This window comes from Haliotis cracherodii, unplaced genomic scaffold (genome assembly GCF_022045235.1).
Source record: "Haliotis cracherodii isolate W230 unplaced genomic scaffold, xgHalCrac1.p SCAF_18, whole genome shotgun sequence".
Taxonomy (NCBI): domain Eukaryota; kingdom Metazoa; phylum Mollusca; class Gastropoda; order Lepetellida; family Haliotidae; genus Haliotis; species Haliotis cracherodii.
Genome location: NW_027266273.1, coordinates 27793747 through 27817105, shown reverse-complemented (window position 1 = coordinate 27817105; position 23359 = coordinate 27793747). Strand labels below are relative to the sequence as shown.

General features: G+C 41.6%; 1 protein-coding gene across 1 annotated transcript in view; it reads left to right on the top strand.

Moving 5' to 3' along the window:
- Nucleotides 1-1402: 1402 nt before the first annotated feature.
- The window catches only part of LOC139465951 (cytoplasmic dynein 2 intermediate chain 1-like), a 41743-nt gene continuing 19786 nt past the window's right edge, over nt 1403-23359 (top strand). The window contains exons 1-19 of the mRNA XM_071247964.1: nt 1403-1503; nt 3778-3831; nt 5041-5113; nt 5859-5917; nt 7078-7131; nt 7520-7585; nt 8841-9065; nt 9741-9797; nt 10286-10327; nt 12441-12509; nt 12959-13044; nt 13413-13443; nt 14980-15072; nt 15392-15448; nt 18127-18180; nt 19355-19447; nt 20376-20624; nt 21610-21721; nt 23255-23352. Of these exons, the coding sequence (XP_071104065.1) occupies nt 1489-1503; nt 3778-3831; nt 5041-5113; nt 5859-5917; nt 7078-7131; nt 7520-7585; nt 8841-9065; nt 9741-9797; nt 10286-10327; nt 12441-12509; nt 12959-13044; nt 13413-13443; nt 14980-15072; nt 15392-15448; nt 18127-18180; nt 19355-19447; nt 20376-20624; nt 21610-21721; nt 23255-23352 (1587 nt within the window). The 5' untranslated portion in view covers nt 1403-1488. The remainder of the gene's footprint in view (nt 1504-3777; nt 3832-5040; nt 5114-5858; nt 5918-7077; nt 7132-7519; nt 7586-8840; nt 9066-9740; nt 9798-10285; nt 10328-12440; nt 12510-12958; nt 13045-13412; nt 13444-14979; nt 15073-15391; nt 15449-18126; nt 18181-19354; nt 19448-20375; nt 20625-21609; nt 21722-23254; nt 23353-23359) is intronic.

The following is a 23359-nucleotide window of genomic DNA, read 5'->3' as shown; positions in this document are numbered from 1 at the left end:
CCGTGTGCTATTTGTTATCCTTACTGTACATCTGGCTTCATTACCCGTGTGCTATTTGTTATCCTTACTGTACATCTGGCTTCATTATCCGTGTGCCATTTGTTATCCTTACTGACATCTGGCTTCATTATCCGTGTGCTATTTGTTATCCTTACTGACATCTGGCTTCATTATCCGTGTGCTATTTGTTATCCTTACTGTACATCTGGCTTCATTATCCGTGTGCTATTTGTTATCCTTACTGACATCTGGCTTCATTATCCGTGTGCTATTTGTTATCCTTACTGACATCTGGCTTCATTATCCGTGTGCTATTTGTTATCCTTACTGACATCTGGCTTCATTATCCGTGTGCTATTTGTTATCCTTACTGTACATCTGGCTTCATTGTCCGTGTGCCATTTGTTATCCTTACTGACATCTGGCTTCATTATCCGTGTGCTATTTGTTATCCTTACTGACATCTGGCTTCATTATCCGTGTGCTATTTGTTATCCTTACTGTACATCTGGCTTCATTGTCCGTGTGCCATTTGTTATCCTTACTGACATCTGGCTTCATTATCCGTGTGCTATTTGTTATCCTTACTGTACATCTGGCTTCATTACCCATGTGCTATTTGTTATCCTTACTGTACATCTGGCATCAGCCAATCAGATATGTGCTACTTGTCATCTATTCCCTGCTGTTGTTAATGTTACTCTGCTGTTATCACAACACACCATGCATATATACCTCTCTTCACTTGGTTGTAGTCACGCTAGCTTGATAATAGTCTTACAGACCCTGATACAAATATATCAACTACAGCCCATGCAAGTCTATAATGTTTGGCAAGTCTAGATTACTATCTGAAAATGAAGAGAATCGCTGGGATCCCTTTTTATTATATTTTTTTTAAGATAAATGAGCAACTGTTTTTTCTGTACGATATGTTCATTTCAGAGACTATATGTTAGTCTAGCTTGATAACGGTGTAATAACTTACATCGAAACGCAACAAACTCAGGTGTTATCCATAAAGTTGAACGTTTTGTTACAACAGATCTCTAAAAAATGTACTAGATGAAACCCCATGGAAAACATAGACATGAAGAAAATACATGCAACAGTACCAGAAAATGCGGAAACGTAATATTTTAGTAAGGCTGATTCGAACCCGTAACAATAAACTCCAAACAATCGACGTTGTCGTACACCTGAAGGGGGCGGGGGATAACTCTTGATTGTCGTAAAATAAAGTTATAAAATATAATACGCTATAAGCTAGGACAAAATCAAGAAAATAGTATCGTTGTTGTTGTCCGAGACGAAAAAATCTAACCACAATAATATTCTATCGTATACAGATATTTGTTTGTCGTAAAACGATAAAGACCGAACTACGGACATACCTGAGCGCTTGAAAATGGCGGCGTTGGTGATCAGAAAATAAACCTTGGCTGTCAAGTTCAGATGTTCGATAAGGGATAACGGCGGATAACTAACATGCCATCAGAAAGAGTGAGCTGATTTCACGTTTTGGAAAAGTTGATTTGGAACTGTTAGTAGTGGCCTGGAATACAACTGGATACATTTTGTAACGAAAACCGATTGCTTGTTGACATGGCAGCACTGGATTTGTGAACCGGTATCGTCTCTATTTGGAGGCTCTATAAGTTTCCTCAGAAATATAAAGTTTAAAATATATGTACAACTCGATTCGATCCTACAAAATGTGTAAAATAATTCCATATGTTTTTTTTATAATCATACTTATTTGTGTTGATCCGGTCGTTCTCTTGTACCCAGGACAGACGTCCGATAGATCTCAGTGTCCTATCAGACGATAATACATATGTAACTCGAAACAAGTAAAAGAACACGCAGATCTTTCTTATTACCATGACAGATTGATAATAGTAATTTGAAAGAATAGGGTGTTCTTTAACTTCTTTTCAGTAACAATAATAATGGAAATTTCTTAGGCAGGGAGACAGTTAGAACTTAATGCTAGCCTGCTAACCAAGGGCTAGTACAATATCCAGTGGGCTAGTACCAAATTCCCCATTGTTATGACATTACAAGGGCATTTTATCTTTACCTGGGCTATCAAAGCTTTTGAGGTTTTCTCTGATCCTGGGAAAGAATGCCAAAGAGTAGTTGCTGCATAGTTGACTGTTCTGTGATCACAGGACTTGAGTATTTGTCTTTAGGCACTGTCAGCAGGTGATGATGCTCTGATGGAAGGCTTGTGGGTGCAATGTGTGTGTTGATAAGCTCCACGAGGTGGCCAGGAGCAATTCCAGCCTGGTATTGAAAAGTCACACTGTGGATGTATGTCGATGATGATCAGTTCCATATGGAATTCGTTCCATCCAGGACAAATATCGCAGTGTAAATGTATCTTTAAAAGATATTTCTACTAACAACTTTTCCATAGGAATAAATCCCCTAGAGAAACATAGTACAACAGAACGATTTCACCACAGGAACAGATACTCTTTGACATATACACAAGCTGGTGAGGATAGAAATGCTTTCCGCCAACATTGTTTGCTGATGGATTAACACTCTTATATGTCAGATTGTCATCGAAGCATAAACTGTTTTGAGTCCTGTCTACCACAATCACTTTATGAAAGGGTGTCAGTCAAAACGATTAGATATTTTTTCTAACTGACCCCTTTTTCTAGTCACAGTGGAACACTGTGGTCAAACCGAGCTGTATTTTTATTCACCCTCAGTGGTTAGAAATGGGACGTTTGTTTAGTCATTTACAAAGTACAAAGTATGATCTTCTTATAACATGTGTAAGATGAATCGATTGTAACAAAATGATCAATTACTGTTAACTAATTTTCACAGTTGTTATTTGGTTGCATTTTGAATCTTTTTCATTTTCTCAAATCCATCCAGAACAGCACATCAACAAATAGAAACATGATTAGTACTGTTTCCTGGTTTGTCGAGTTTGGCTCAGATATGTTGATTCAATAAACCACAAAGAAAAAATAATGCCATGTCAGTTACTATATCAACTATAAACTAAAGTATTAGTTTCAGTTTCACCTTGTTTTGATCCAGAGTTCCCTTTGTTACGTGTCAAGCTTGTCGTGACATCACTCCTCCAGTGTTATCGTGTAGCTACATACAGTTAATAGGATGTTAGGAAATTGTCACAAGTATATATTTTTGTTGTCCACTTAATATGAGATATGGGGCGGTCGGGTAGCCTAGTGGTTAAAGCATTCGCTCGTCACGCCGAAGACCCGGGTTCGATACCCGACATGGGCACAATATGTGAAGCCCATTTCTGGTGTCCCCTGCCGTGATATTGCTGGAATATTGCTAAAAGCGGCGTAAAACCATACTCACTCACTCACTAATATGAGATATGAAGTTAAATTTCTGACCCCCTGAATCGGAATATCTTAATTTCAATTGGGGAATTCCTATCTTTATTTGTTGAATAATTTTGTGGTCAAAGGTTGACCTGTGAGATAGTGAGAACCCCCAGATAAGTCACTGTTCTTCCAGAGAAAAGGTTGTGCCATCACTTGCTTCTTAGAGTGGCCCATTGTTTAGGAAGCAGAGTTTCAGCACATCATTTTCAGGGGACACATAACCGACTAGATGTAACCATGATAACACTGGAGTGGTGTACTCACTTGTTACATGCACTGTCTTACTACTCACGTTTTACAGACACATGTTTTGTCAGCTTGCTAAATGTGCTAAACAGATTATTGCTTTAGCTTGCAATTTCCTCAGCAAATGTTTAATTAATCTTTTCAGAATCGTCGTAAGGACGACACTTGGACAACAGATGAGCTTAATAGAGCTTTGAAGGTAGCAGCTGAGTTTCTTTCATGTTGATACAAAGTCAAGAATATTTTGCTTCATATCTTTTGCCAGCTGTAATATATCTTTGACTTGAGAGGAGTAACAATTGGAACAAACTGAACATTTTCAAGTTTGTCATCAAGCAGAATACCATCTGTGAAGCAACTTCCACAGTTATGTTTGATCAGGACAGAAAGTAAATACGACTGTCAGGATTAGGTTTGTTTGAAATAGTAGTGTTTACTTTTCTAGCGAACTTACTTCCCCCGCTTGTCATGATACCTCTTGCTTTTGTGAAATGAATAGCAGGAAATGCCAAATAAGGCATATCCACATGAGGCAGGTCAGGTGATTCAGGGGGTGGGCTGATATGCGGAGTTGGTTTTTACCTGGTAATATACAGTAATGATAAGAAAGATGAAGTGAGTTCATCAGATGTTTTGTCATTGTTTCATTTTTCTGTATAAACATGATAAACAAAAGCTGATCTCATGTTTGACTTATGACGAGGTTACATTACTTACAACTGGTCCTCAGTGTCTCCTGTCAACATTGGTCAAGATAGGTGTTCACACCACACAAGATTCACCATGGTTATTTGTAGAGAGCTAAGGTACTGAGCTTTGTTGAGGTAGACACACATCTAATCATGTTTTCACTGACATCACTTTACACTGTTTGACTGGGTAAAAGCCCAGTATTCTCATCTAAGTAATTATGCTCCACATTCTGGTGCCCATTTTCAGTCCATACGCTGTTTTTGTGTGCCATGTGTATAGGCTTGAAATAGCTAGGTTAACCAGTGTTAAAGGAACGTTACTTGACTTTGGACTTATTGTTAAAGTTGCAGACTGCTCTATCCACCATAATAAAGATGGACTTAGAACCAGGAAATTGTTTTCTTTCCGTTTCAATGGGCATGTGGGCTTCTACCCAAATATTGTTTATACCGCCGGCGTTTTCATACAGCACTTTACAAATGTCTCTTCAGATCAATCAACACTTAATAAATAGTAAATTTGAATTACCTCAATCACCTTGCACCATACTTTTTGTCCTTTTCTCATACAGGTACAATTGGCTGCCAGATATGAATAACTATTCAGAACTTGATACCTCAAACATTTCAGGATTGTTCCTTGTCATTATGATCCTGTATTAAGTTCCTAACAACCATAGTAACAAGATTTCATTTCCGAAGATTACTGTTTGTAGGGCTCTCGAGATGACCTTGAAAGGAAGCGGCATCGTCGGGACGGGGATGAGAGACGTCACCGAGATGACGAAGGTGAAAATGCTGTTTCATGACAGATTTACTTGTATCACGTCATTAGCACAGAACACTAGTTGTCTTGTTCTACAGATAAGTTTAAGTGAGAAAATAAAACATAAAAAAAGATAGTATGTTTAGGAAAGTAATGCAACTAGCTTATACGCATCATATATTTTCCAATCTGCATTGTGATTTTTCAGATTATCATTATTATTACATTCATTTTATATTAGTAAACCCAAAAATCAACCTTACAACATAATTTCTTGGAATCTGGAACACCAACTTTATGTTGTATAACCTTGTACATGTTGTACAGCCAGGTACATCAATACCACACAGGCTGTAGAACCCACACTGAACATGCTGGAGGGGAAACTCTCCTGTTCTTTTGTGGAGGGGCATGGATAGCTCGGTCGTCTGAGGCGCCGCAATTCACTGTGCAGGGTCGCGTCCCTGGTTTGCCAGACTATGTTTCTAGTTTTGTAAGCACCGTATCCATGTTTGTGGGTTTCACGAAGTGGTAAACGTCTGAAACCTGCATCCCTTTGGGCTTTCCTACCACATCAAGCTGACATGCCATGATATAACTGGAATACTGTTAAAAGTGGTGTTAAACTCACTCACTCACTCACTCACTATTGTCACTGTATTGTCATGTACAAGGTACCTTTTAAATGTGAAGTTTATTACATCATCATAATTGTCATGAAAGTTATCAGGAGATTGATGTGGACTTTAATGGAGTTTTGTATTGCAGATCGGAAAGAGAGGCGCAGACCCAAGGATGATGAGAAGAAGTCCCATCGAGATGGCAGCGTGAGTATATATCAGATACTGCAAAGGTAGTGGAATTACCATGATTACACTTTCTGTTATTGGATAGAAATGTATTAAGTATTTGATAAAGGTGTGGAAGTGATATGTATTTACTGTGTCTTAGGTTTGGACTTTTTTTTGAGATGATGAAGATATTATTTAAATTCATGCTCTGTAATGCTATAGTGTTGGTGTGTTTTTGTCAAGAATTAATTCTGACTTTTCCTTGTGGAGTGTTTGTAGCACACAGTGATACAAATAGTCATGTGTCACTTTCCTGTCCTGAACTTCTGGATAAAGACAGGATGAATTGGAATATGAAGAAAATAAACATTTATCAATAAAATTTCAATGTAAGGGTCAAATTGTGTTGTGGCTAAGAGTGCAGGATGTTTTCATGTAGTGCACTTGAAGAAGCATGAAAACATGCAGTGTAGCATGCAATACATGCTGGTCGTAAAACACATCTGTTCACCCTGTAAATTTGCACTTTTGATTTTGTAGAAGAATTCTCTAATAAGTTACCACTTTCTAAAATTTGTTTAACTAATGCCTCATTTCTGCTGACTATATGTCCTGTGTCAGACCTGTCATCTGATTATATGTTCAAGTAGAGGTGGATGTTGTAGTGACTTGTGATGATGTACTGTAAGGTGTGATCTGTGTCAGGTGCTTGTGAAGTTGTAAGGAAGTAACATGAAGAATTCCACCTCACCACACCCCAGTCTGATGGAGACAGGGGGCACGGGTGTCCCAGTCGTCTAAGGCGCCGCGATTCGCTGTGCAGAGTTGCGTCCCTTTGGCACGCCAGAAACCTATGATTGTGGGTTCGAATCCCGGTTCGCCCCAATTATGTTTCTAGGTTTGTCAGCACCATACCTGTGCTCGTGGGTTTCACTGAAATGGTAAACGTTATGAAGCTGACACGCCGTGATATAACTGGAATACTGTTAAAAGCGGCGTTAGACCCAACTCACTCTCACTGATGGAGACAGTCCGTGATGCAGATGGCACATGGCTCTACTCTAACCCTGCGGACCATGTGAATAACGGGGGATGGATGTAGGGCGTGGGTGGGATGTACCCACTCTGACTGACAATCTGTGTGTTGGTTGTCGCGGGTAGTTTGCATGTTGCTTAAGTGGACTTTACTCTTCCAGGAGGATAAGCGCCGACATAGGAGAGATGATTCTGACAGGATGAGTCTCACAGAGGTAACATCCGGGTCTTATCAGTTTATACATTGTCAAAGCTACTTCTAGATTCTCAGATCGGACGTAAGGTTATTGCCACACAAGGAGGTGTGTTTCTCAGTTTGTAACTTCACTGATTCTTCTGTACACAGTTAATTTTTTCCCTGCATGTTTTCTGTGCACACTATACACGCTGCACAAGTAAACAGACTTCAGATTCATTTCGTGATATTTATTTTCATTGTGCACTTCTCCTACAGAAGCTCTTCAACCAATGGCTTGAACATGTTGAAATGGGAACTTGTTGCAGATCACAATATATAACTTTAAGTGTTTTATATTGTGTAATGGCGGATTGAAGTACTTTCTCAGATATTGTTACCATGGATACTGTACCACCATGTTTCAGGAGGAGAGAGAGAGACAGAGACAGGAGCGGAGAGATCGGAGAGAAAAGAAAGATCCATCCAAACCTGTAGGTTGTCCTCAGTTGTGGTCACTTTGCTCCCTGAAATTTCAGATTCTATCTTTGCTGCTGAATGTTGTTGATGCTATTCTCACAGTAATATGTTTGTCAATCAGGACACAGAAGTAAGTTTTCCAATACTTTGTTTTGAGGTATTTGGGCATTAGACAGTGTGTTGGACATGCATATTTTTACAGTTCCAGGAACTGTCCCAAAATTGGTGAAAAGTATACCAGTGATCAAAACTGATCATGAAGATTAAAGGGGAAGTGTACACGCAAAAATCACTTTCTTTCTTTTTCTAAACAAAACGCAATTTTAGAATTAGTTAGTATCTGTGTTTGAAAATATACACTCATTTTTTTCACAGTGAAAGTAGGAAGCTCACAATAGTGTCAAAGTGATATGCCGTTATGAGGCCTTCGTTTTACGAGCGAAATAGGCCTGAGTTATCCCCCTTAGATTATGACGTAATTGGTGCCAATTCAACTGGGCCCCTGTCTATTCTCAACGCAAAAGATATCAAGGACCAGTTTGCGGTAAAACAACATGGTCTACGACACACTCGGGCGCAGGGTGACTCAGCATAAGACAATTCTGGCTGGCATCTGAGATGCTAGAATCACAAAACTGTGCCTACACCACGTGAAGCGGCTCTAACAAAGCATGATGACGTCATAATGTTTATCAATTGGCACCAATGACGTCATATTGCAAGGGACATAAGCCATGGTGTTTTTGTTATGGAAATAGAACACTTGGTAAATGTGAAAAATATAAATCGTTTTAGTGCAAAAAATATGTTAATTAAATATGATGTTTTTATATTTTTGTCTATGACACTTTTATGTTAACACTTTTAATGTGGAAAAAGTACAAGAAAAAATGGTTCATTTCTGTGTGAACTTGCCCTTTAAGGGGATTGTGTCGTGGTATGAGTTTGAAATTTATCCACTCCCCAGATTCAAATACAATTAGAATGACACCTGGGCGTCCTCGAGGCCCTCAGCAAACCCCTACATACTGAACACAGTTTACTCATCATATGCTTTAGTTCTATCACAAATATACCAAAGCAGAGTTCTGGCTGAGAGGTGTGTGTTTCAAGCGTTGTGGTTAAATCGGCTGTGATTTCCTGTGGAGAGTTGTTTCCTTTACCTGTTCTCAGGATCAGGGGACTGGCTTGCTTCTACCAGTTTATCAACGTGGTGTCAATGCACGTTCACAACTGATTTTTGAAATTTAGTTTATATATTTCCATCAGGAAAAAAGGGAGAAGAGACGAGATGCTCCTGTAATAGAAGATGACGATGATACGAGACGACGGCATCGTGACCGGGATGACGAGAAACGCAGACATCGGGATGATGACAGGGACCGCCATCGTGATCGGGATGACGATAGGCGAAAACGTCGTGAGGAGAAAGAGAGGAAACACAAGGATGATGGACGAAATGAGACAGACAACAGGCGTCGTCAAAGAGATGAGGTAGGAGTATGGGCCCTTCAATTAAAGGCTTATGTTGTGCTATAGGCCCTTCAATATAATGCTAATGTTGTGCTATGAGCCCTTCAATATACAGGCTCATGTCTTGGTATAGGCCCTTCAATATACAGGATTATGTTGTGCTAGCCCTTCAATATACAGGCTTATGTTGTGCTATGGGCCCTTCAATATGTGGCTTATGTTGTGCTGTGGGCCCTTCAATATATGGCTTATGTTGTGCTATGGGCCCCTCAATGTAAGGCTTATGTTGTGCTATAGGCCCTTCAATATACAGGCTTATGTTGTGCTATGGTCCCTTCAATATATGGCTTATGTTGTGCTATGGGCCCTTCAATATACAGGCTTATGTTGTGCTATAGGCCCTTCAGTATGAGGCTTATGTTGTGCTATGGGCCCTTCAATATATGGCTTATGTTGTGCTTTGGGCCCCTCAATGTAAGGCTTATGTTGTGCTATGGGCCCCTCAATATATGGCTTATGTTGTACTATAGGCCCTTCAATATAAGGCTTATATTGTCCTAATGGCCCTTACAGGCTCAGGTTGTAAAATATATGTAAAAAAATTGTTTATACAAACCTCTGTGACTACAGAAAAGACCACAGACCTGCATTGACTGATCTTGCAAGTCCGTTGATTGTTGATGTTATGTACTGCAGGATGACAGGGACAAACGGAAGAAGGAGAGTAGAGAGAAAGACAGACATAGGACTGATGTGAGTATATCGGGTGTATGACAGGGAGTGAGGCAGGTTGACTGATGCTGCTGTGAATCGTGTAATGAGTGAGTGTGTGAGTGAGTTGTGTTTTAACGCTACTTTTAAAGTATTCTAGTCAAAACACAGCGTGTCAGCTTGATGTGGGAGGAAAGCCCGAAGTGATTCAGGTCTTAGGCATTTACCACCTCTGTGAAACCCACGAGCATGGGTATGGTGCTGACAAACCTAGAAACATAATCGGGCGAACCAAGATTCGAACCACAATCATAGGTTTCTGGCGTGCCCAAGGGACGCAACTCTTCACAGCAAAGTGCAGCCCCTCAGTGTAATGAGCTGTTACGATACACCAGTGATAACACACGAAGTGATGAGTGCTAAATATAGCCACTTTGTGGATCACATATAGTGTTCTGTATAAGCCTTGTCCTAATAACGTAAAAACAAGTCTGAATGTTTGATGTGTTTGATGGCCGACGGTGTTGCAGGATGACAGAGACCGAAGGAGGCGGGAGAGGCATGAGGACACAGTGAGTACAGGAGCTCCTGGGGAGGGGCGGGCTGGGGCGGGGTGGGTGACTTCATGTAGAGATTGAGTATGAGATATCATCTTTTGTGTGTCATTTAGTTTTATAGGCTGAGTTAAAGATTAACCTGACCTGGTCAACTTGGCTGTAATGGTATTTGTTAAGTCACTTTTCTTCTCAATAAAAAGGACTAGTTGTCGTTGTAGTTGTTGCTGGCTAGTTGAACTGATGCAGTTGGCAGTTGGCATGGGGTGCAGTTGTTTGGTTTTACACCAGACACTAGAGGCTGCATCTACACTGAATCCATGCAGAAATATTGAAATATTGTAGAATTGTTTTTTGCAAAAACTCATTTTAAATAATGCATTTTTAGCTTGACAATGCTTGATGTTGAACACCACTGCAACTGAATAAGACAAAACTACCTTCTCACATTTCCCGTCCTTGTGCACAGGGTCGAAGGTCACCCAGTATGCGCAGAGAAAGTCCTGAGGCGATGTCTCTGACAGAGGTTACCATGGTTACTGTCTGATGGAATGTGTGACTGATTTTGCTGAAGTGCAACTTTCTTGTCATCAACAATACATCTATTGTCTTAAACAGTACATCCATTGTCATAACCAATACACCCATTGTCATAAGCACTACATCCACTGTCATAACCAATACACCCATTGTCATAACCAATACATCCATTGTCATAACCAATTCACCCATTGTCCTTAACAGTACATCCATTGTCATAAACAATACATCTATTGTCATAATCAGTACATCCCTTCTCATAAACAATATACCCATTGTGACTGTCAAGGCTGTGTGACAGGCTCTTGTGTGGTTTTAGACACAAAAGGTTGAGAACTCATCAGACAAACTCTGTTGTACATGAGAACAGTCAGATGAGGCAACTCCTGTCTCCAGCCTTCTACTGTGTGAGTCGTACTGTGCTGTGGTGGTGCTTTCTTCTGCTGACATCATGTACTACCAGCATTAGTAGCATGAATAGTGATACCATATAACAATAACCCCAGTTAAGTGTGATGTGCTGCTTGTCCCAGGAAACCGGTAACATCACACATCCGTCTGATAATCGTTGACTTTTTTCAATTGTCTAAGCTACTGACATCAGGGAACACAATTAGCTATCGTCCTCTTGCCCCAAACAAAGTCACCCTGTGGAAGTACTGGTAGCCTCTGTGTGAGATAACACATCCTATGTTGGAGAGTGGGCCTACTGGTTTGTCATCATTACGTGGGAAAGGGAGCTGTGTGCCCCGTGGGTCTGCTGTGAAAGTGGTTTACGGTGTTACAGTGTGTTACAGTGTGTTACAGTGCTGTAGCTCAGCTTGTACTATGTTATATTAGGAACTACTTTCAAAAACTTTGACAATGATTGATGGATTTCAAACAAATTTACTTGATAAACACCTTAATCATTAACTATCAGCAGTCACATTTGTTATGACCATAAACTGGTTTGGGACTTTTATTAATTAACTATTAATATGTTTACGCTAATTAACATTTAAAACAGCCAATGTGTAAACATCTACAGTATACTACAAATAGGTCTTCAGCAACCCATGCTTGCCCTAAAAGGAGACTATGCTTGTCGTAAGAGGCATCTAACAGCATCGGGTGGTTTGATGACTTGGTTGATGAATGTCATCGTATCTCAATTGCGTGGATCGATGCTCATGATGTCAATCACTGGATTGTCTGGTCCAGACTTGATTATTTACAGACTGCCATCATATGGCTGGAATATAGCTGAGTGTGGCGTTAAACAACAAACCAAGAACCAAGTAAACGACGGTTATAACAAATTCAAAGGGAGCACTAATTCTAGTTCGTTATAACCATAGTTCGTTATAAGCATGTATACAGTAAAGGGCCAGGACAAAAAAACCTAGTTTGTTATATCAGTCAGTTTGTTGTAAGCGTGTATGTTATATAAATGTAGTTTACTGTAGTTCCGAAAGCAGTGACTCAGTATGATGTAGGTCCAAGTTGACATGATAACACACTGCCTCCGCCCTCGTCACTCTGAAGACATGTACCTCTGGTACAGTCAGTATCATAGGGCTTCTTGTCAGTTTCCTTTTGATGCCTGCAGGACGACCGAGACCGTCAGAGACAGGAGCGGAGGGAGAAAAAGGAGAAGAAGGACAGAGATAAGAGGAGTGTAAGTCAGTGACACATGAATAACATTACAGGAGGGGTTGGGGTGGGGGTGGGGTTACTCTTGTGGTATGGGGTGGGATGGTCCTGTTTGGTGGGATGGGGTTTGTGTTGCTTGAGGGGGAAGGTCTTGTGGGGTGGGGTTTGTCTTGTGGTGTGGGGTTATTCTTGTGGTTTGGTGGTGGGGTTGGTCTTGTTTGATGGGGAAGGTCTTGTGGGTAGGGGTTTGTCTTGTGGGGTGGAGGAGGGCTTGTGGTGTGGAGGAGTGCTTGTGTGGGGTTGTTCGGGTTGGTCTTGGGGGATGGAGCTGATGTTTGACAATGAAATGATGATCTGGGTTGATGTCATCTAGAAGATTACTCCATGTTGATGATACTGTATGGTGACGCCAGGATCATATTCTATCTTGATATCTGATCTTTATTTGAGAAATTCACTGCTATGTGTTCCCAGGATCGGGACGAGGAGAAGAGAGACTCCAGGAAGGGAGACAAACCACGAGATCGGAGTACTCGGGATGATGACCGACACAGGGATAGGTAGGTACTTGGGGTGATGACCGACACAGAGATAGGTAGGTACTCGGAGTGATGACCGACACAGGGATAGGTAGGTACTCGGAGTGATGACAGACACAAAGATAGGTAGGTACTCGGAGTGATGACAGACACAGGGATAGGAAGGTACTTGGAGTGATGACAGACACAGGGATAGGTAGGTACTCGGAGTGATGACAGACAGAGATTGGTAGATTGGTAGATACTGGCAGGTTTATACCATGCTCTGACTAGACTTACGTCATGTTTTGCAATAATAATTCCATGGTGACCTTTCAATAATGTTCAGTCAGACTGGTTGTTGTGCCACTTTTAAACAAACTTAAAAATTTATTTGAATTTTATTTCAGAAACGTTGAAAGAAAGAAAGAAGAGAAACAGGTATGTTCTTTCTATCCCTGTTTTGTCCTTGCTGTGTCGGTAATTCTTCTGATGTGATATATTTACGTCAACAGTGACAACCATGTGTTTATAATCATATGTTTGCTATCCCCTTAACTCAGAAACAGCCAACTGGCAAACAGAAACCAAGTGTGAGACGTAGACCAAAGAAGGTAACATTGTCCACATATGTATTTAAATATTGCTTCACAGACAGCACCTGCATGGGTTGGGAGCACCTGCCTCATTACACAGTGTCTGGCTTCAGTGTGAGGTGCAGGGTTACCTCCCTTGGGCCTCAGTTTCTCCATCCAAATACCAGGGTTCACTCCAGGAATTTTCTGACATAGGCCCTTAATGTGAAAATTTCAAATTTTCCAGAGGTACGCCTATGCAGCACAATGTTAAAATACCCCATTATATTTGAAAATGTGGGCCTTTTTCAGATTTAGGGTCTAAAAGCACAAGGCCCCAGTCTAGAATTATCCCGGCAATACTTTGTTTATTATAATGACAACGTTCAAAGAATTGTCATGGCCCACCATAATTGCAGCACACTGAGAGCATTGCGTTCTGCTTGTTTCCCAAGAACACATACCCTTAATAGAATCCTCACGGAGAAAGTATCGGCCCCGAAACGTCTGCACAGGTGTGTATGAATGTAGGGCCACAAGAATTTCATGCTTAGTTTCTATCACTGTTCATTCCTTCAAGTATTGAATATTTTCCAGTTCATAAACGTTGTAACTAGGGTCTGTTGTAGGACTATGCAGGCTCCTAGACTTACTTGTAGTTTACATTGAGAAACAAACGCATGAGTTTGGTATTGTGAGCATGACTGTTGACACCGTTGTTGACATGCACACTGAAGTTCTAGAGATACATGTGACTTTCTGAATGTAATGTTATCTTATATATTCAGGAGAGAGATTTCTGCTTTCAGTGAGCACACAATCTTAACTTTTGACACTTTGTCACAATGTAACTACCCAGTACAAAAATGATAGTTTAGGACATAAATTTGAAGGATATTTGTTAAAAAATGCTCACACACAATTTTCTTCAGTTTCACACAATGCAAGGATGTATTTTGTCAGTGTGACATCTCACCGTGTTTGTCAAGTACACATAGCTGAAACAGTTTCAAGTGTCAAATGTTTGCCACACGAACCCAGATGTGCTGCTGATCTACACAGATCTGGCCTTTCTAGCAGAAACAAATATAGCTTTACTAAGAACTGAAGTAGATGGCACACTGGTGATTATTCAGTAGAGTGTGATATCCACCGCCCCAGCAGGGATTCCGGTATAGAATGGATCTGTATTCTTGTCATAACTAAATCGTGTGGTCAGGCTTTGTGACTTGATTGACTGCATGTTAGTGTTTCCCGATGGCAGTGAATGTTGCTCATGATATCGATCATTGGTTTGTCTGGTCCAGTCGCTCTTATTTACAAACCAGGTCGATAAAGCTGGACAATTACTGACTGTAAGACTATAAGGAAACTTTCTGAGTCGTGTGTGTCTTCTCTTCAGAGTGAACCAGTGAGTCGAAGCAGGGTTCAGGAGCCCGAGTCGGACCAGGAAGAAAATGGTGATGAGTACAATTATGATGATGAGGATTTTGAGGTTAGTTTACATCAGCTTCTATTTATCTTCAAATCAACACTGTAGGGATTCCAGTTCATTCCTCCAGTCCAATATAATAATGATAATAATAATACAGTCTATGCATACCATAGCTCTGATGCTATGTGCATTGATAGACATCCTAAGAGCATAATCACATCATATCACAGCATACCTATACCTTATTCCCCTAGCATTTCTAATTTAACCACACTAAAACACTATTGACTTGAAAGATCACCAGTCAGTTTTACTAAGCTCTAAGCCTACGTGCCCCAATATCTCTAGTGTAGTGATGGTGTAATATCTCTGTTCCCAGGACTATGACGATGACTTCGAGGCAGATGATGATGACAACGATGACAGACCTCAACAGGTAAAGCACATACAATTTTGTTGGTTTGTATCACCTGGTATTAGCATCAGTCTGTCTGGTTCCTATGGTTACCAAGTAGGGCTGGGACGAGTCCAGATTTACTACCCTGGTAGCCACCACCATCTTACCTGACCCTACCTGGGTACCCGCTGTAGGTCTCAAGAGATAGGTACAAAATGTCCGATTGGGAAACGTTTGACCGTAGTCCTGTCAAACTGTATTTAGATACAGTTATAAAATGATCTAGTCATGACTCATGCATACACTGAAGTTGACTGAAGTTTTATCTAACCTATGCAAACCCTATGCAAACATATAAAGTCAGAAGGAATGTGTGCATAGTCAGAAAGAAATGTAAACATTTGTCACTTATAGTGTTACCATAGAGTTCCAGATAATTTTTGCCGTTAAACAATATAATCACGTGACTAACCACGGGTCCGGGTAGTCCTGTGGATACCCGGGTCCTACTCAGTACCCACCCGACCCGAGTACCCGAGTTACCCGTCCCAGCCTTATTACCAAGCATCACCTATTGGTGCATCGCTGCCTGAGGAACTGGACAACCCTTTAGTTATCGTGATACTGTTCATTTGGATAGATAGCAAGTTTTTATGAGTGAGTTGGGTTTAATGCCGCTTGTAACACACTTTGGTGAAACCCACAAGCACGGTGCTGACAAACCTAGAAACATTATCAGGGTTAAAGTTCTGACAGTTGTAAATCCTTGAACAACTGCTATATTTGACTTATATGAAGGGCCTTTGACTGGGAATGTTGTTTTTCATAAAACAAATATTCCAAAACTCTCTTTCCTTGTAACATTTGATCTCACATTTGTTCAAGGTAGGCGTATAATCTTTTAGTGTGTCAGAGGAGATTATTAAAAAAGGCATTTATTTAAGGATTTTCAATACTTCAACTGTGGCCATGTGACTGCCTTGTGACAGTTTCTTTTGTCTCTCAGCACAGACACAAGGCTATGAGTAACAGCAGGTATAGCAAGGTGAGACTCGGCTGTCTGTGGCTGTTGTCTGTAGCAAGTGGGTGTGGGATTCTGTCAGTGCTTCTGGTATTTGGGATTCTCAAATCATTTGATATTTTGGTGTAAGATTATTTTCATGTTTTATCCGATGTTATTTGTTTGAAGAGAATGTGGTCTTGTTTGGACATTCATGTTGTGTGGGAAAGTTATTGGCATGATTGGAGGAGAAAGTTTTGTCTAAAACATAAATGATATTGTGTTGTTACTAGTTAGGGGGAACTACTGCTCTGTCTTCCAATGTAAATTAGTCTGTTTCTCTGATAGCTTCTCCAACAGTAACAGTGATGTTTCCCCCCCAGTAACAGAGTAGAGCTTCTCCCACAGTAACAGATTAGAGTTTCCCCCCCAGTAACAGAGTAGAGCTTCCCCCACAGTAACAGAGTAGAGCTTCCCACACAGTAACAGATTAGAGCTTCCCCCACAGTAACAGAGTAGAGCTTCTCCCACAGTAACAGATTAGAGCTTCTCCCACAGTAACAGAGTAGAGCTTCCCCCACAGTAACAGAGTAGAGCTTCCCCCACAGTAACAGAGTAGAGCTTCTCCCACAGTAACAGATTAGAGCTTCCCCCACAGTAACAGAGTAGAGCTTCCCACACAGTAACAGATTAGAGCTTCCCCCACAGTAACAGAGTAGAGCTTCCCACACAGTAACAGATTAGAGCTTCTCCCACAGTAACAGATTAGAGCTTCTCCAACAGTAACAGTGATGAGTTTCCCCCCCAGTAACATAGTAGAGCTTCCCACACAGTAACAGAGTAGAGCTTCTCCCACAGTAACAGAGTAGAGCTTCTCCCACAGTAACAGTGATGAGTTTCCCCCAAAGTCAAAGAGTAGAGCTTCTCCAACAGTTACACAGTAGAGCTTCTCCCACAGTAACAGAGTAGAGCTTCTCCCACAGTTACAGATTAGAGCTTCTCACACAGTAACAGAGTAGAGCTTCTTCCACAGTAACAGAGTAGAGCTTCTCCCACAGTTACAGATTAGAGCTTCTCCCACAGTAACAGATTAGAGCTTCTCCCACAGTAACAGTGATGAGTTTCCCACACAGTAACAGAGTAGAGCTTCTCCCACAGTAACAGAGTAGAGCTTCTCCCACAGTAACAGAGTAGAGCTTCTCCCACAGTAACAGAGTAGAGCTTCTCCCACAGTAACAGATTAGAGCTTCTCCCACAGTAACAGAGTAGAGTTTCCCCCACAGTAACAGATTAGAGCTTTTCCCACAGTAACAGAGTAGAGCTTCCCCCACAGTAACAGAGTAGAGCTTCTCCCACAGTAACAGTGATGAGTTTCCCCCACAGTAACAGAGTAGAGCTTCTCCCACAGTAACAGAGTAGAGCTTCTCCCACAGTAACAGAGTAGTACCTTCAATCAGTGGGAATCCAGGTCAGAATGTGTCCCCAGTAACTTATGTGCTTGTTGTATGAGGTGACCAAATGGTTTGGGAGGTCAGGCTGGGTCATTGTATCCCAACATTGCTCATAATGTCAATCACTGGATTGTCTGGTCCTGCCATTATTTACTGTACAAACTGTCATACTGTCATATAGCTGAAACATTGCTTCATGTGGCGTAAGCAACAAACAAACCATTGCACTAATTCCCTGAAACCAATGATGATCATTTCCCACCAAGGAGGAACCAGCAGCAACAGAGGAGCCGACATCGGGGCAGACGTTTGAGATGATTGTAATTATTGCCAGTCAGGCTGTTCTATGTGTTTCCACAGATGTATGATTAACCCCTTCACACCAGCTAACCTGATCTGTGCAGTAAGACTCCGGTGTGGTGTCGTCACAGTGTTGGACTGCACTGTTTCATGTTCATTCTTCCTAACCCAGACTGCAGTATTAATGTGTTTAATTATTTTGTCAGTCACTAGCACCTAACTGTTTAATATGTGTCATGTTCAGTCTAACCTAACCATAGGGATTCTGCAGCCACCCCACCCCTGGAGGTTCCAGGGTAGATGCTATGCGTGTTGCAAGATAAGAGTGAATGAATCAGGTGGTCGCACTTGGTGACTTGGTTGATTACATGTCATCCTACCCAGATAGTATGGGTGTCAATCACTGTCCAGATCTGATTACTTATAAATTTTCACATAAGCTGAAATTTACTTTGGGAATTCTTCACATACTTTCCCAAGTGATGTTCTGCAGACAGATATCCACTTAATGTTAATGTGAAAGTAACACTTAATAATGTAAAACGAAAGTTTAATACATTCAGGTGAGGAGTTGAGGGTTTCATGATTCAGAAGCCTTCCCGTGAAGATTCCGGGTTAGAATATATCTTCAGCAACCCATGCTTGTCATAAGAGGCTACTTGCAGGATCGGGTGGTCAGGCTCGCTGACTTAGTTGATGCATGTCATTGATCCCAATTGTGTAAATCGATGCTCATGATGTCAATCACTGGATTGTCTGGTCCACTTTTGGTTATTTACAGACCGATTTCATATAGCTGGAATATTGCTGAGTGCGGCATTAAACAACAAACAATACAAGAAAAATATTCAGGAGCCACAGATAAAAGACACTATCAAGGAAGATGACTGATCAGGTTACAGTACAGAGAGCCTTTGTTTCAGTGACCAACCTTGCAATATGGCTCAAACGTTTATCAAAGAATTTAAGTTAACAATGTTTCTTTTTATATATGTCCACAAAATCACATCACATATGCTTGGGTGAGGTGAGGTGATTCAGACATCAGCATGTTTATCTGTTGTCATCTAATGATCATGTTGACATTTCCTACCAAACAACCCAATTTCAACAACTGGGCCATGTTGCCCCAAACATTTTCAAAGATGGCCTGATGTTGTCCTATAGTGTGGTGATGTCTGTGTGTCTGTTTAGCCGGGCAGTGAGATGGATGAGCTGCTGAAAGCTATGGATGAGGAGAACACACGGCTTGCTAACGGTTCCAGACAAAGTAATCGGTCGGACTCGGTAAGTGTTGCATCAGCTTAGAGCCTTGCAATAATCTGGCCATGGAACCTGAAGGACTCAAGCTAGTTATTGTCCATAAACTTGTCCATGTTATTCTCAAGAGGGTTCTCTGTAAAGTAAATGTGGCAAAATAGTTTTCAATTCTTTACTTCTGACTGGAGTTTATTCCAACGCTGCCCCTCAAGGCATATTTAAATCAGATGTTCATAGTTCATTGGTCCTCTGTGAACAGTTGAAACACAGATATGTGACGTCGTTACAGATTTTGCACCTTTTCATCGTGGCGCTTTGTAGCAGAGTATGGAAAATTGAAGACACAAACTTTTAATTTTGCTGCAGTGATCTTATATAAATGAAAAAGTCTTTCTGTTGCTGTACTGGCTGATTGATGTTTTGCGTCTTTAGGCCGATGACCAGAAGTTGTTGGGATAGTTTCTGAGTTGTCAGGCTTGAAAATGTCCCTCAGAAATAGAACCGATGAGATAGCACACACAAGGGAACATTGATAGGTGTATATTACAGGAGTGGTGCATGCTTGCTGCAAGAGATAATCTCAACACTGTATTAGGGTGTCAAAGCTTTGTGACAAGAATGATTGGTTGGATTGTGGTGTGGCAGCATGGAATGTGAATGCTGATGGCACTGGCTTGTCTATCCCAGACCCATTTGCAGGCTGCTGTGATATAGCTGAAATATTGCTGACTGGGCATAAAACTTAGTATGGGACTTGATGGGAGTTTATGAACTGAAGGGACGTGTACACTGCTGTGAGTTCTCAAGTAATAAAGTGAAGTCAACCAAACACCAGGACATCATGTTGTCTGTGATGGCTGTCAGCTGACTGAATTTGTTTTTGCTTGAGATCGACAAGCCAATCAGATAGCTAGTTCCTATGACAAGTATTGACACTGTGTCTTGTGTTCGTCAGACTGATGCATCTGAGGAGCGGCACAGGGAGCCAGCACCTAAAGTCAACCGGGGACGAACATTTATTGACTTTGTGTCGGCGAAACAAGTGGCTCTCAACTCCACGACTGCAAGTCGGACCAGGAAGAGAGGCACAGACCTACAGAAGATGATTGAGCTGGATGTTGCACGATACGACATGTTTGACCTGCCACCTGTCAAGGAATATGAGATGTACATACGCAGCTTCGGTCGCTCCAACACTAAACAGGTAGGCAGTGTAACTGTTATTGCACAGGTGTTTGGTAATTTCACAGCTTCGGTCACTCCAACACTAATCAGGTAGACTGTATTACCCACATACTGGTTCTTTGTACACTAATGGTTAGTATTTTTATATATACAGGGATTTATTACTTGATCGTGAAGAGATCACCCGTTTTATAAATATACAGCTGTATTACACATTGTGTAATGCCAAAACGTGTGCTTATGTACTCTTGGAACACGTTTCACGAACAAATATTGAAAGCTCTCAACATCCCTTGGCTTATTCAACGACATTGCGTGTGGAGTTGATAGATCACTGAGAGGAGCTTATGCACACTCGATGACCCCAGCAGCCTTGTTGCTAGGCTGACGTCACATGGCATTGTTTCGCCAATGGATCATGCGACAAAATTCCACAAATTACGTCATCGGGTATTGTGACGTGATTGTAAACTCTGGTGCAGGGCCCCATTCCACAAGGCGATCGTACTGTAGAGCAACGACAATTGTAAGTCTTTGTTAAAGTATGTGAGTTGTGATAACCTTAGCGCTATGATAACTTTGTGGAACGGAAGCCTGAATTCTAAAGGTGGACCGTTGTATGGTTTTAAATTCATATGTTTCAACTTTTGACGTGTTTGAAGCATTATTCTGTTAATCTCAACTGGATTATGCCGTTTATCATTTAGGTGTCCGCCTATTCACACTCAACAGTATAATTCTAAAAACATTATAAATGGCAAGTAATAAATGAAATACTAAACTCGCTCCCGTGTAAAACCAATTTTATGAAACTCATGAATAGTTGTGGTATCTGACTCGCTTTCGTTTGTCAGATACCAGAACTATTCACTCGTTTCATAAAATTGGTATTACACGGGAGCGAGTTTAGTATTCTATGTATATATGTCTGTTTACATATATAGGGACCAGGTTACAGACACAACGGGTATTGCATACATTTGTTGTATGGTTCCATGTTGCAGGCCTATATCCAGACAAACGAGGACAACATCGACAGAGACATCCAGACAGATGATATTGACACCAAAGAGAAATGGACGCAGCATCCTTCAGAAGACGTGCTGGGTGTTGGAGGTTTGCAGACTTGCAGTTTCAGTTTTTTTCCCTTCTAGAATTAGTGGTTAGAAAAGGTCTGTCCCCAGCACTATATTGCTTGTCGACCCCATGGGCATCTGGGTTAGAACAGGTCTGTCTCCTCCACTATATTGCTTGTTGACCACCATGGGTATCTGGGTTAGAACAGGTCTGTCTCTAGCACTATATTGCTTGTTGACCACCATGGGCATCTGGGTTAGAACAGGTCTGTCCCCTCCACTATATTGCTTGTCGACCCCGTGGGTATCTGGGTTAGGACAGGTCTGTCTCTAGCACTATATTGCTTGTTGACCACCATGGGGATCTGGGTTAGAACAGGTCCGTCTCCAGCACTATATTGCTTGTCGACCCCGTGGGTATCTGGGTTAGAACAGGTCTGTCTCGAGCACTATATTGCTTGTTGACCACCATGGGGATCTGGGTTAGAACAGGTCCGTCTCCAGCTTTATATTGCTTGTCGACCCCGTGGGTATCTGGGTTAGAACAGGTCTGTCTCTAGCACTATATTGCTTGTTGACCCCGTGGGCATCTGGGTTAGAACAGGTCCGTCTCCAGCACTATATTGCTTGTCGACCCCCATGGGTATCTGGGTTAGAACAGGTCTGTCTCTAGCACTATATTGCTTGTTGACCACCATGGGTATCTGGGTTAGAACAGGTCTGTCTCCAGCACTATATTGCTTGTCGACCCCCATGGGCATCTGGGTTAGAACAGGTCTGTCTCCAGCACTATATTGCTTGTCGACCCCGTGGGTATCTGGGTTAGAACAGGTCTGTCTCTAGCACTATATTGCTTGTTGACCACCATGGGTATCTGGGTAAGAACAGGTCCGTCTCCAGCACTATATTGCTTGTCGACCCCCATGGGCATCTGGGTTAGAACAGGTCTGTCTCCAGCACTATATTGCTTGTCGACCACCATGGGCATCTGGGTTAGAACAGGTCCGTCTCCAGCACTATATTGCTTGTCGACCCCCATGGGCATCTGGGTTAGAACAGGTCTGTCTCCAGCACTATATTGCTTGTCGACTACCATGGGGATCTGGGTTAGAATACGTCTGTCTCCAGCACTATATTGCTTGTCAACCCCGTGGGTATCCGGGTTAGAATACGTCTGTCTCCAGCACTATATTGCTTGTCGACCCCGTGGGTATCTGGGTTAGAACAGGTCCGTTTCCAGCACTATATTGCTTGTCGAACACCATGGGGATCTGGGTTAGAATACGTCCCCGGCTCTCTGTTTCTTATCACACCCATGGAAATTTCAGGTCTCCAGTCTCTAATGCTTGTAGTAAGATTGAATCAGGGGGTGGGCTGGGAGACTTGCCTGTCATCGTACTCCGATGGCCTGGGATTTTCCTCATGGCATCAAGATTTGTTTGTCTGGCCTTGATTATTTACAGGCAGCCATGATGTAGCTCTGCAGGGTAAACAACAAACAAACAATGTTTAATGTACTTGGATTTGACTTGTTTACCTGAGTGTAGGTAAAATGTAGTTCAATTTCTCCTAGGTGATGGAATTGATCCAGAAGCAGCAAATGATAATCAAATTATCAGTCGTCATGGAGACACAGTCAAGCTGGCCAAGTTTGTGGAGAAGATTGGACAGGTATTCT